At 41.4% G+C, this 14,673-nt stretch overlaps 2 protein-coding genes across 10 annotated transcripts in view; both read left to right on the forward strand.

The window, feature by feature from the left end:
* Positions 1-7,681, forward strand: part of FAM107B (family with sequence similarity 107 member B) — a gene marked incomplete at its 5' end in the record, with an annotated part of 282,323 nt that extends 274,642 nt beyond the window's left edge. For all 9 annotated transcript variants that reach the window (XM_080658121.1, XM_080658123.1, XM_080658129.1 and 6 more), the window contains 2 exons: positions 3,901-4,051; positions 5,023-7,681. In XM_080658121.1, the coding sequence (XP_080514247.1) occupies positions 3,901-4,051; positions 5,023-5,139 (268 nt within the window). In that variant the 3' untranslated portion in view covers positions 5,140-7,681. The remainder of the gene's footprint in view (positions 1-3,900; positions 4,052-5,022) is intronic.
* A 2,279-nt stretch (positions 7,682-9,960) lies between these two features.
* On the forward strand, positions 9,961-11,558 carry LOC308251098 (D-3-phosphoglycerate dehydrogenase-like; the record flags this gene model as incomplete). The annotated part of the gene is given in 3 exon segments (XM_080674151.1): positions 9,961-10,063; positions 10,066-10,523; positions 10,527-11,558. Coding segments are annotated over 3 exon segments (1,593 nt in total).
* Positions 11,559-14,673: the final 3,115 nt, after the last annotated feature.

The raw sequence follows: 14,673 nt of genomic DNA on the forward strand, positions 1-14,673 counted from the left end.
AGAAATACAACTGGTTTTTAGAGTGAAAACTCCTCAAGCAGTTTCTTTTTTTGTTAATCTTCTTTCACATATACATTTTGGAGATGGGGTTTTATTTCTAAATTTTAATGCAGGGAAAATAGCAAGTATCACTTCAGTAATATATATGTTTGGTTAAAGGGTAATCATACTTGATTACTGGCTTGTACCATAATGAAAGTCTATTTATTTTCTACAATTTGTAGAGGGCTTTTCCCATATTTCATCTTGTCCAATCCAGTGATCTTTTTGGGGATCCAGTGTGTGTTATCTTGGGGTTATCCTAATGTGACAAGTTAGTAAGAGAAAACTCAGAGTAACAGGCTAAGGCAGTGGTCGGCAAACTCACTAGTCAACAGAGCCAAATATCAACAGTACAACGATTGAAATTTCTTTTGAGAGCTGAAAACCGACTTCTGTGCATGGGCCATGAAGTTTTAATCGCACTGTACGTGCACGCCCTTATGTGGTATTTTGTGGAAGAGCCACACTCAAGGGGCCAAAGAGCCGCATGTGGCTCGCGAGCTGCAGTTGGCCGACCACTGGGCTAAGGGATCTTCTCAACATTTCACAGTAGTTTTTTGAAATAAAAAGGGTAGAAAGAAATATATAATTAAAGGCAGTTTAAATTAAAGGCAGAGCTTGATCAAATATAGTAATAATAAAAATTAGAAAAGGAGTAGGGAAGTGAGAGGGAGACAAATGAGATCAACACAAACTGAGCTATCCATGAAGCCTTGGACTTTGTCTTCCATAGCCAAAAATTTGGCTCAAAGCCCTGTAGCAGTTAGTTCAAAGAGTTTTTTTTAGCTACTTTTTAAAGATCATAAGATAAAAGCAAAGTTACTACTTAGGAGAACAAATACTCTATTCATCGGTATTCTAACTCTGAACTCTATGCTCTCTTAAGTATGTAATTCTGCTCCTCTGCTATCTTTTGGACCAACTAAGTTTCAGGTTAAAAGTCTTTACATTTCCATCTGCTCACAGTTTGCCACAAGGTCTGAGTAAGACCATTTTCAGATTCTCAGGGTCTATAGATAGTCCAAATAACATAAGAAGGGCAGATTTCAAGAGACAAGGTTGTTTTTAAGCTGTAAGATTAGTGTTTAAGATGTCTTAAAATATTTCTAATATAAATTAGGTTCTATCTTCTCTATAAGAGTACTTTTGGGGGGCAAATATAGATACCCAGCTATTGAAACACATCCCTAAAATTGGTTTTTTGACTTGTACATTTCAGTCAGTGGCTTTTATTCCCTGTGTTTTTAGTTGATCTACATATCTTCATTTGGCATGCTTTTCTTGACAAATATTTCCTCAATAAATGCTCATTGGTGTACAACATGGAAAAATACGGGAAACTGAGGTAGAAATATTTGCATTTGAATCCACACAGGTAGAAATGGTTCAGCCACAAATGTAGGCAAGGCAGGCCAGACCAGAAAACTCCAAGATTAAAGATCAAGGGCTTGTAATCCAAATGCACGCTCCCCTCCATCCTAAGAAAAAAATTAGGCCAGGAGATAGTTGGCTGGGTGTCAGGGGTGTTCTGTTGGGTCTGTGCCAGCCCTCGCCTCTGGCTCAGGCCTTCCAGCTGAGGAGGCAGTTTCACTTGTATGGGTTCAAGTGCATCTGGGGTGGAGATGAACCTTTCAGTCAGCCCCTGGGTGTCTTCAGTGGTTTATGTGAAATGTGAAATGTACCATTAAAAGTTGTCTGTATATTGCATCACTGGTGGTGGAATATAAAGTATTGCAGCCTTATTGGAGGGCAGTTTGGCAATATACATCAAATTGTAAAATGTACAGATGCTTAGCCAGAGGTTCTACTTCTATGAATGTAGCCAACGGAAATACTTACTAGTATATAAAGGAGTGCAAATATGAATGTACAAGGAAGATCATTGCCTCATTACTTTTAATGGGGAACAATTGGAAACCTAAATGCATGTCAGTATGGGAGTGGCAAGCTTCCATACTGTGAGGTCTTGTGCAGATGTTAAGACGATAAAGAAGAGCTTTGTTTGTAAAGGTATAGAAATGAGGGAGGAGCCTAGACTACACTGTTACCTCTGGGTCCATGTTCAATTTTCGGGGCCACTGTTCACATAGAATACAGTGTAGGTGGTGCTCCACAGATCTGTTTAACAGAGTTGAGGTGTGCTTTCACTTTTCGTTTTATGTATATGTCACCTAACCTATTTTTATTCAAGGAGCACTTACTAAATTTAAAAATTGGCTTGGCCCACTGTAATAGTTACAGCAAGCAGGCTCAGGATTGACACCAGGACTTTAAGGGATTATGGTATTAAAAGGACTTGTTAATTGTATACGCGTCACAATTGATTAAAGAGAATCAACTATTGTCATGTGCAGAATGATATTGTAGTTTTTAAGAAATTTGCAGAAGCTCATTTCTTTCTTAAGTCTGACCCAGTTTTAGACTCAGGGAAACATATAGACAGTGCTTGCTTGGGTTTTTCCATTCAGCACAGATTAAGTGATGGGCTATGATAAAATATTAACTAAATTTATATGACTTCTCGATTGTTCCAAGTATAGAACATTTATCACATGAGCCACCATTTCCTGAGCTTTCTGTTACTAAATATTTTATCTTACCGCTCCCATTGTATAAAATCTTAAAATAGAAAATGAATACTGTATATTAATTAAACCCATTCATATGTTGCGATAGAATGTCAGATTAGTGTGTCATACATCAAAGTTTGTGCAATAGCTTTTGCATAATCCAGAAGCATTGAATAACATTTGAGGTTAATTTTGCCTGTGAAATATAGGGAAAGAAAAATATTTGAAATTTAAATTATGCAGATAGCTAAATCCTTAATCCTAAAATTTAAATCCCTTAAGCCTGTCTGTAGTGTTATAGAGGCTTTTTAATAGTCATGAAATTGAGTGGGTCTTTACTCAGATTATTTACAAACAAATTTTCCTGTGAGCTTAGTGACACTTAGATTTATTGTGAACAAAATACCATCAGCAACTTCTATTGTGCTGATTAAAGATTTAATTTCCCAAATACTTACCTATACTCCTGACCCCTCATACAATCTTAGTAACTGTGAAACCATAATTAAGTCACAAAAGTAGCCTGTCTCTTTGGTTGTAATGCAAATTTGCTAATGAAAATTGGGAAGGAAGAGATAAGTTATTTTATTTTAAGTATTAATAAAGTAGAGATTACTTAAGAGCTAGTGGAGACTGGCTGAAATGCTAGGGAATGGTCTTCCCCTGACTTGCCACAGAATTCTTAGATGGAGAGTTGGTAGGCCTAAGTTTGGGTTTTGTTTCTCCCCATTTGATGAGATGGTAGCCTGACTTATTCCTCAGAAATGTGGGACTTTCCTGGGGCCTGACTTCCATGCATTGTCAATAATCAACCACACATCTGAAATGGTTCAACTGGAAGGATCACTGAACTGGGAGTCAGGGGCTCAGAGTTCTATGTGGCCAGTAATGATGAAACCTTAGACATGCCTTTACACATGCAAGAACCTTCCTAAAAATCTGAAACTTCGGCCATTTTGCTGTTTAAATTTCTGGTGAAGCCATCTCATCTCCATGTCCATGTCCATGTCCATCTTGGGTGGTCGTCATACTCATCAAATGAGCATAATGTTCCCCACCTTCCCCAGTGAATGGATTTTGCTTACTTTCGGAAGATGCTCTTGCTTTTTCTTTCATGATTGTGAATTTCTCAGAGAACCATAGTTGACTATTAACTGGTAGTAGGGAGTCACAATCATGCTAATTCATTAGACCCTTTCTCTGTGGCTGATGCCTTAAATTTTTATTCAGGAAAGATGTGTCCATTAGATTACAACTTTTTAATTTTGTTCATGCTTTTTTTTTGCAGGGGTCTTGCCCCCCAGAATAAGCCAGAACTGCAGAAGGTGATGGAAAAAAGAAAACGAGATCAAGTAATAAAGCAGAAGGAAGAAGAAGCACAAAAGAAGAAATCTGACTTGGAAATAGAACTATTAAAACGGCAGCAGAAGTTGGAGCAGGTAAGGGTGACTTTGGTGAAAGTGGTCTTTTTTTATTGAGCCATATTTGACATACGACATTGTGTAAGTTTAAGGTATTCAGCATATTGATTGGTACATTTACGTTGCAATGTAATTGCCATTGTACCTTAGCTGACACCTCTGTTGCATCACATAATTATTTCTCCTACAGTTGGGAACCATTAAAGTAATCTCTTAGCAAATGTAAGACACAATTTTGTTGGCCGTAATCACTCTACTGTGCATTAGGCCTCCAGGACTTATTTATCTACTAGTTGCAAGTTTGTATTCTTAAACAACTCCCATTCCCTCATTTCTAGCCCTGGATATAACCATCGTTCCACTCTCTGCTTTTATAAGTTGGTTGTTGTTTTTTAAAGATCCCACATGTAAGAGATATGATACAATGTTTGTTTTTCTCTGACTTTTCTCACAAGTTGTCTTTTTTTGTCCTGAAAACTAAGAATGTTGGAACAAGCAGAATTTACCAGACAAGACAGATGTAAATGTTTATACCATGAAAGGAAAATATGAGACAAAATGTGAGCAAATGGGCTAAAATACATTGAAAGTAAAGTCCACAATTCTATTGAGGGCCTGGAAGAGATTCAGGAGGAGACAGTCAAAACCGGAGCTATCACTGAATTCACAGCAGTGTTGGGAGCTCAAGCACTTGAGTGAAATTTTACTTCACTGAGCGTACAGGCCAGCTGTGTTGATTGCAGGATCTTGTCTTAACCTTGATTTTTAGATTCTTGTGATTTCTCTGTATTGCTTGTAGTAACAACCCACCTACTGCTGCTCTTGTGAGGAATTCCATGAATCTGCATGCACACATTTATTTATTTTAACTGGAGACTGGGAGAGAATTTCTTCCATTGGGAAATGAAGTCATTAGGGACTTGGAAAGAGGAATGTCTTGAAAAACCTCTCAGTTTGTAATAATATTTCTCTTTCTGAATTTTATTTAGCTTGAACTTGAGAAGCAGAAACTGCAAGAAGAGCAAGAAAACGCCCCAGAGTTTGTGAAGGTTAAAGGCAATCTTAGGAGAACAGGCCAAGAAGTGGCCCAAGCCCAGGAGTCGTAGGCCCACGCCTCAGAGACCCCAAGGAAGCTGTGAGCAGTCACCTCCTCAATTCTTAATCTCAGGGCAAAAGCCCCTGGGAGCATCCCAGCCAGCAGAGAATTGTTGCTTAAAAAAGGATTTGGGCTTGGTTCACCTACAGTCTGGGTGGGTAAATTACCTGTGACAGTTGCAATTCCTATTCGCCAAACAAAGGACGTTGACCAGCACTTAGGTTGGGATCTGAACCTGTGTTCAAAGACTTTAAAAAAAAAAAAAAGGAAGAGGACACTGGAGTAAATTCTTGAGAGTTGCACTACTTGGTTTTTCTTCCGATCCAAGTTTAGTGGGGCACAGAGCCTTTTTTCTTTTAAAACCTAAAGAAAATGTGTTTCATTCTTCCTTTAGTTATCTATTAGATAATTTAGATCACATAGAAATACATTTAATCTGTTACAGTCAATATTCATCAATTCTATTTTGAGAATCCAAATTTTCTTGTTTAATTTATACCTTCACCCATGCTAGGATTCACACCTGAGAATGTTGATGTTAGTATTGAGCACAGCTATCACCTTTATTGACATCAATAGGGTGAGAAAGTTTAAAAATATGTAAACAGACATACGTAAACAAAAATACGTAAACGGCCATTTTGATCTTATCTTAACTCCTTTTGGTTATGCTCCATGGTAACATTCCAGTTAAGAGAAGGCACATTCTATAAATCCATTTATTGCTTTGATAACTATTAGGGTTTTTAAAAATATTTCTTGCTGAGCTAGCTCCTTTTATATATGAAATAATCTCCCCATATTTTGGAGAATGAAAGCTAGTCTACATAACTGAACTTCAGTGTCAAAAGTAGAGAGTCCAAATCTTTTGATTCCTTCTGAGAGCAGTGTGGGGAGTGCTCCCACTGGGAGCCTGGGAAGGAGGAATGATTTTAGTATTTTAATGTGAAGCAAACGTAGATTGGTCTCAAGAGGCCTCATTGGAAGATTCATAGCAACTGTACATGTTGAATGTTACCCATTTCTTTTTTTTCTTAAGAAGAAAGACTATTTCCCCACTCTCTTAGATATGATGATGGTTTTGATAACGATGACGTTTTTGACTACTGTACTGCATCTCAGGAAAAGCCCAGGTAAAGGGAGAAGCTGCTCAGTTTTCCCACCCTAGCAAGCTACTCAAAGTGAAGCCCAGGTTACCAATAACAGCAAAGTTCTTACACATTTTATACTGCTGGTATGGTCCATTCGACTTGGGTGGTCTGGAAGAATTTGTGTGGATTCAGTATGTTCTCCCTAGAGACGATTCAGCCAGTAATTCCTACATTGAAGACTCTTCTTATAATTCCTCTAAAAGCTTGTAGAAAGCTAGATTCTGAGCTTCTGCATTCTTAGTAAGCATAGTAGAAATTAGCTTTCTGTGGGAATGCTTTAATTTTTTATACTTAACAATTAGTCTCATATTCATTCCTGATAAAAGATAAAAGTAAATGCAATGATCGTATACTGCTAGTTCAGAAATATGTGGATTACACCTGGAATGGATGATTTCTCTCATCAGCAAGTATTATTTGAATAAAATAGGAGGTGCTTAAGATAAGATACTGCTCTATAATAGTTTGCTTTTGAAGGATGGAACGGTAGCTATTTTTCCCATCACTCTTCCTTATGAGAGAAGAAAGTATGTTAACTGATCATCTTGAAAGTATATTTCTGATTGCACATTGACTGGAGTTCTTTCTTTGTGCATATGGACTAATGATGTGATTTGTAAAATGAGGATTCAGGACTGGCCTTACATACCCTTTAACTGCATGCAAGGTCTTTAGATCCTGTGTCCTTGAAGCAGTTCTGCCACTTGATAAAATTCTCAGGAGCTCTGACAGGCTCCTTCAGAGGGACCGATTCTGTTCCTAAAACTTAACTAGAATCCATTCTTCCCTAGGAGAAAATAAATTACAAAAGCATTCCCCTCCCAATCTCACTCACAAATCTTCAGAATTATTTGTAGTTCGTGTACGAGGTCTGGCCAAAAGAAGACTTGTAAATAGCATACAGTGATGTCTTAAGATTAAACAGTGGAAGGCCCACATAGAGAAGCTCTTTGAAGCCATCAGATCAGCTTAGCTCACAGGCCTGAGTTTAAAAAGGCGTCAGTCTCCCCCACTCTTTAATACTGTACAGTCCAAACCCCTAGGACTCATGAACATCCCGGCAGTTTGTGCTTTGAGCCACTTTTTTACAAAAATGGCTCCATTTTTCCACTCTGTGGTTTTCTTAAACTAGTTCAGTGTTTTATAGTCTCCTAGTAGTAAAGTAGTGTTGCTTTCTAAGCTATAACAGTTGACTTTATTCTTCTACTCTGAAAAATCTTGACTTGTTTGAGTGTATATAATATATATGAAGGGAGCCTTAATGGATTTGTTTTCATAATTTAATATTTTTTGTATTTGCTCTTGTATAATTGTTTTTAATGGAAAGTATTACAGAATTGAGGGTGGAATTCTTAGAGCCAAAGTTATTCTTAATAAAAATCACCACATGCTTGGACCATGCAGCTGTTTGTTTGTCTGATGTGTTTAAAATGGATGTCTGGGACTGGGGACGGCGGGGAGGCTGTGTTCAGTTCAAAGATCAGAAGGCGGTGCTAGGGCCTCCCTTGGGTGACTACCCTCCTTGACAGCCTTGCTCACAAGTCACTTATGTCCTCTTGCCTTGTGTCAGTCAAGACTGACAATTTATTATGTCAAATCACACTAAGATATTATGCTACGCTTGCATAGAATATGTGGTATTTTAGCAGCAGCTGTTAGTCAGCTGATCAAAGTATTCTGAATTTTAGGTAACTTGGAAGAACAATGGAAGATATATTTTGGGAAGGAACATTTTTTTTTAGTACTTGTGAACTAGTATATCTGGCACGTCTGAAGTGTGACCATAAAATTATTTTGCTTATGCAGCTAAGTTAATGTAATTCTCAGAGAGGTTACTTTGGGAAGCTATACACAGGATTTCATTATACTATTGGTTAAATTAGTTTGCAGGTTTCGATCTCTTTACTTTTCCAATCCCAAATTATTACTCAGCTTGATCACCCAATTCATACTATCTTTGGACTCTTTTTGAAAATCATACCTACTCAGGGCAGTAAGATTTGGTACCTCTAAGGTTATACCATGAGTTCTAAAGGCCAGCATAGAAGATGGTCCCAAAAATTATTTGAAGAGTAGCTGATCCTTGGACTAACTAGACATTTTCGCAAGGTGACAGTTTTGAGGCAGTCAGTCCATTTCATTGGAGCACTATATGTTTGTTTCTTATAGTAATAGTAAGATTTGAAAGAAGACAGAGGGCAATCAATGTGTTTGGTAAGACTTGAAATGCTATAGTATATCTAAAAGAATTATTAGAATATTACTACCAGGCTTACATTTACTAGTATAATGAGAAACAAAGTGTTTTCTTTCTGAGGTCTTAGGTTAAATAAAATCTTTATGAGTTAACCTCATAATTACAGTTTGTACTTTTTTTCCCCTCATGAGAAAATGCATTCTGATTATCAATTTGGGATGTTTTGAATGTCTTCTCAGTTGCTCCTAGATTTCCTAGAAGGATGGTAATTGCCAACCACCTTGCCAGTAAAAAGGGCATTTGGTTATTTACGGGAAGTATGCTAATTGCTACTGGGATGTTATTGCTCCAGGCCCCTCAAGGTTAGGAAATATATTTGTGTGTGTGAGTGTAAATATATATTCATACACTTGCATTGATATTTATTTTTATATCTCTAGTTACTGAAAGTCATTAGTTAACAGCAATGTCTCCAATTCTAACCCAATAGCACATTCTGGCTTTCTTCCTTTCCATGTTTGTAGCTCCCTTTTCTAGCTGGGAAAGCCTGGCTGCCACCCTCTTCCATGTCCTTGCTTACCTTAGATGTCTCATATATAACCCATCTGACTGCTCAGCCACCGTGTTTGCTCTGGCCTTGCCTCAATTACTCAGGAAGGAAAGAAGGAAACAATCATTTATTTTTCTTGAGCATTTAAACATTTATTGTGAATTTAATTAAACTGCCTCAAATAACTTAAACTGCAATTACAGATTAAGTGTGCCTGATTGTGTGGAACCTTTCAAATTCCTTAAATAACACAGGAACCATGCTTTAAGTATGAGTAATATTCTCAACAATAAAGTTAAAAAATACTTCTCTACAATTATGGCCATATACGTTACCATAACATACCTGAGGATTCAGTTATACTTTATTATGTCTCCTGGGCTTATAGTAATCTTAGCAAGCCTTAAAAAGGAAAAAAGATACTGGGACTAACTACATAATCTGGTAATCTAGGTTGTTGGCTGATTCTTAATTAGGGCATGAAGCCTGGGTGAGCTGTCCAAGCTGATTCACCCATGAGTCACAGGCCTTACTTAGATAACTTTTTTTTGGGGGGGGGGGGAGGGAAGGGGGGGAAGGTAAGTCTTTTTATAATTCTTGCTTGCTTTGTCATGGGATTTTTAATACCTTGCCATTTTTATTACTTTAATTTTTTGAAACTTGGTGTAATTCCCAGAAATTGTGTGCTCCAATTTTGTATGGCCAGCATTACCTCATTGTCCTGCCTTTATGATATATTAGAGGCCAGCAGCCCTGCCTCCATTTCTCTCTAGGACTCCACTGGGGCTGCTGATCAGCCCTGCCTTTCTGATCAGGCCCCGTTGAAAGGCCCAGAGATGCTGACTGGCATAGAAACTGACCGATCAGAACCAAATCTAGGGCTTAGAGGTGTCTCTGTCCAGGGAGAGCGACGATCCGAGGCTGGCTCCAGCAATGGCCTTTGCAAATCTACAGAAAGTGCTCATTAGTGACAGCCTGGACCCTTGCTGCTGGAAGATCCTGCAAGATGGAGGGCTGCAGGTGGTGGAGAAGCAACCTGAGCAAAGGAGCTGATAGCCAAGCTGCAGGACTGCAAAGGCCTTATTGTCTGGTTGGCCACCAACGTGACCACGGATGTCATCAATGCAGTAGAGAAGCTCCAGGTGGTGGGCAGGGCTGGCACCGGCGTGGACAACGTGGATCTGGAGGCCGCCACGAGGAAGGGCATCCTGGTCATGAACATTCCCAATGGGAACAGTCTTAGTGCTGTGGAGCTCACCTGTGGGATGATCATGTGTCTGGCCAGGCAGATTCCCCAGGCAACGGCTTCGATGAAGGATGGCAAATGGGACCGAAAGAAGTTCATGGGAACCAAGTTGAATGGAAAGACCCTGGGAATTCTTGGCCTGGGGAAGATCGGGAGAGAGGTGGCTGGCCGGATGCAGTCCTTCGGGATGAAGACTGTAGGGTACGACCCCATCATCTCACCAGAGGTCTCGGCCTCCTTTGGCGTTCAGTAGCTGCCCCTAGAGGAGATCTGGCCCCTCTGTGACTTCATCACTGTGCACACCCCTCTCCTGCCCTCTACGACAGGCCTGCTGAATGACCGCACCTTCGCCCTGTGCAAGAAGGGTGTGCACGTGGTGAACTGCACCCGCGGAGGGATCGTGGATGAGGGCGCCCTGCTCCGGGCCCTGCAGTCAGGGCAGTGCGCAGGCATAGCACTGGACGTGCTCACGGAGGAGCTGCCTCGGCACCATGCCTTGGTGGACCACGAGAATGTCATTAGCTGCCCCCACCTGGGCGCCAGCACCAAAGAGGCCCAGAGCCGCTGTGGGGAGGAGATCGCTGTCCAGTTCATGGACATGGTGAAGGGGAGAGCCCTCACTGGGGTCGTGAATGCCCAGGCCCTTACCAGCACCTTCTTTCTGCACACCAAACCTTGGATCGGTCTGGCAGAAGCTCTGGGGACTCTGATGCGAGCCTGGGCAGGGTCCCCCAAAGGGACCATCCAGGTGATAACACAGAACTTATCCCTGAAGAATGCCGGGAACTGCCTGAGCCCCACAGTCATTGTCAGCTTCCTGAAAGACACTTCTAATCATGTGGATGTGAACTTGGTTAATACCAAGCTTCTGGTGAAGGAGGTCGGCCTCAATGTAACCACCTCCCATAACCCCACTGTGACAGGAGAGCAAGGATGTGGGGAAGGCCTCCTGAGCGTGGCCCTGGCAGGTGCCCCCTACCAGGCTGTGGGCTTTGCCCAGGGCACCACACCTGTGCTGCAAGCACTCAGCAGAGCTGCCTTCAGACCAGAAGTGCCTCTCCACAGGGGTCTGCCCCTGCTCCTCTTCTGGGCTCAGCCCTCCAACCCTGCCATGCTGCCTACCATGATTGGGCTCCTGGCAGAGGCAGGTGTACAGCTGTTGTCCTACCAGACCTCAGTGGTGTCCAATGGGGAGACCTGGTACATCATGGGCATCTCTTCCCTGCTGCCCAGCCTGGACACCTGGAAGCAGCATGTGACCGAGGCCTTTCTGTTTCATTTCTGACCTTGGGGCTCACCAGGACCAGCCTTGGGGGCTTTGTGATCAACATTGAGAGGTCGCATTCCTGGGGCTTACACCACTTATGTGGTCTGACCCCTGTAATAACCACTTAATAAACAGCACCCCCCCCCCCCCCAAAAAAAAAAAAGAACCAAATCTGGGTCAACTGCGAGGAACTTTTGATGCTGACTGACATAAAAACCAGTCAGAACCAAATCTGGGTCAACTGTGAGGAGCCAATGGCTGCCTAGGAGGCAGAGCTTTTGACACTGACTGGCATAGAAACCGACTAATCAGAACCAAATTGGCTGGCAAAGGAGGGCAGTTGGGGGCGAGATCAGGCCTTCAGGAGAGGGCAGTTGGAGGCAAGATCAGGCTGGCAGGGAAGGGCCATTGGGGGTGAGATCAGGCCGGCAGGGGAGGGCAGTTGGGGGCAAGATCATGCTGGCAGGGCAGGGCCATTGGGGGCGAGATCAGGCCAGCAGGGGAGGGCAGTTGGGGGCAACCAGGCCAGCACGGGAGGGCATTTGGGCGTGAGATTAGGCTGGCAGTGGAAGGTAGTTGGGGGCAACCAGGCCTGCAGGGGAGGGCAGTTGGGGGCGAGATCAGGCCAGCAGAGGAGGGCAGTTAGGGGTGGTCAGGCAGGCAGGCAGAGGGGTTAGGGGCAATCAGGCAGGTAGGCAGAGGCAGTTAGGGGTGATCAGGCAGGTGAGCTGTTAGGAACCAGCGGTCCCAGATTGTGAGGGGGATGTCCAATTGGAGAGGGTGCAGGCTGGGCTGAGGGGAACCCCCACTCCGTGCACGAATTTCGTGCACCGAGCCACTAGTATACTATAATCATCCTTATTTTGTTTTACAATTTTTCTATTTGGTATGAATCTGTAGCCTTTTATATATTCAACTTAAAATTTTCATCTCTTTTTTTTTTTAGATGCTCAGAATGTTAAAACAGGGCTAGTGGAAGCTTTTCAAGCTTATTCCTTTGTTTCTATTTTTAGAGTTTTATAAAATATTGCTTCTAACAGTTATAAAAACATCCTTATTTTGTTACAACAGTACAATGTTTCAGACCATCCTATTTTTTCCTGATATAAGATGTAGGACTGTGTGCCTCTTAAGGAGTACTGGCTCCTCTTGATGGAGAGTAGAAATAGAGGTCAAGATCTGGTGTGAGATGCGCTAGAGAGGTGCTGGTGGACAAAAGAGCTTCTGCACTTTGAGTAATGATAGAGCTAAAGGACATGAAGTTACCCTGGCTTTTCCATTTAAACCCCTGATGTGGCTCTAATATTTCTTATTGTATGAGTCTCATTGCACCAGAAACTTTTTCATTACACTTACAAAGATTTCTTGAGATATTTTCTTTTAAAATAGGAACTATGAAAGGGGATTTGCCTGACCAGATACCAAAACACACTTTCAAGCAACTGTAATTTAACTATGTTGATATCAGCCAAGATTAGACAACTAGATCAATAGAACGGAATAAAGTTCAGGGAGAGAGTCATTTACATACTGAAATTTATGATTGAAGCAGAATTTTATTTCAAATTCATTACCAAAGGTTAAACAATTCAATGAAAGGTTTGGGGCCATCAAAACCAAACAAATATGTATTCCTCTATTTCACACCATATATAAGACTAATTTCCATATTTATTAGGGTTCAGTATAAAAGTAAAACTATAAAAGTATTAGAAAATATAAGGGAATATTTTTTTTATAATCCTGGGAGTGGGAGAGGCTTCTCTAAATAAGACATCTAACCCCAAAAATCTATAACAAAGAAAACTGACATATTTAGGGGGTGAAAATTAAATTTTTTTGTATTATAAAAGGTTAAAAGACAAGTAACAGACTAAGGTATACTACATATATGGCAGAAAATGAATAATACCTACATTACCTATAGTATGTCTGTAATTGTCAATCCAATAAAAAATGACCAAATATATAACAGGCAGTTCACAGAAAAAGAAATACAAATGGCCCATCAATACATGAATGTCACAAATACTAGGAAAACGCAAATTTAACAACAATGAGGTCATCTTACACAAATATTCACAAAGCAAAAATGAAATAGATGGATAATTGATATTGTTGGTGAGGGTATGTAGAAACAGTACTCTTATATGCACACCGTTGGTGGCAGTACAAATTGGTAAAGTCAATTTTAAAACATTTTACATTAACTAGAATGGAGATAATAAAAAAGACACTAGGTGTTGACTAGGATGCTGGTCATAATGTCAAATGGTGCAGCCACTTTGGAAAAGTCTGGCAGATTCTTAGAAAGTCAAACATAGATCTATCATATGACTCGGCAGTTCTACTCTTAAGTATATACCCAAGAGAAATGAAAACATACATCCACACAAAGTATTGCACACATGTTCATGGCAGCATTATTCATAATAGCTAAAAAATGGAAATAGCCCAAATGTCTATCAACTGGTGAATGGATAAGCAAATGTGGTCTATCAATGCAATGGAATGTTATCTATATCATAAAAGGCCTGTGGTTGTGACGCCATCACAGCATCACGACCAAACAACCAGTCACAAGGAGGTGCATGAAGCACCTCTCGTGGGCTGGGACTTGTGGCTCATGTGGTGAGGTGGGGCTCACACAGGACTGGCGGGGGTGCTGCGCGGTGAAGAGGGCGCAGCAAGGAGGGAAGTGGGAGGGCAGGGCTGCACAGCAAAGAGGGTGCGGGGTATGGGTGCTGGGTGGGTGGGGGCCGGGAGTGCGGCGTGGGTCCCCAGGTGGCGAGCAGAGGTGCTCCTGCCACAGGGGGAGGGGTGGGCGTGCACACAGCTGGTGGCAGGGGGCGGCAGTGCATGGGGGAAGGGAGTGAACTGGGAATGTCGCGGGGTGCCGGCAGCGTCCATGGAGCATGCGAGGTGTCGTGGGGTGGTCTACATGACCCTGATGGCAGGCTAGACCTAGGGGACCCTATACACGCACGATTTAATCATGCGCTGGGCCTCTAGTTTGGCCATAAAAAGGAACGAAGTACTGATCTATTCTGCAACATCAATAAATCTCAAAAACATGATGCTCAGTGAAAGAATGCAAACACAAAAGGCGATGTAGTGTATGGTTACATTTACA

The sequence above is a fragment of the Plecotus auritus genome, assembly GCF_963455305.1.
Source record: "Plecotus auritus genome assembly, chromosome: 1".
Lineage (NCBI taxonomy): Eukaryota > Metazoa > Chordata > Mammalia > Chiroptera > Vespertilionidae > Plecotus > Plecotus auritus.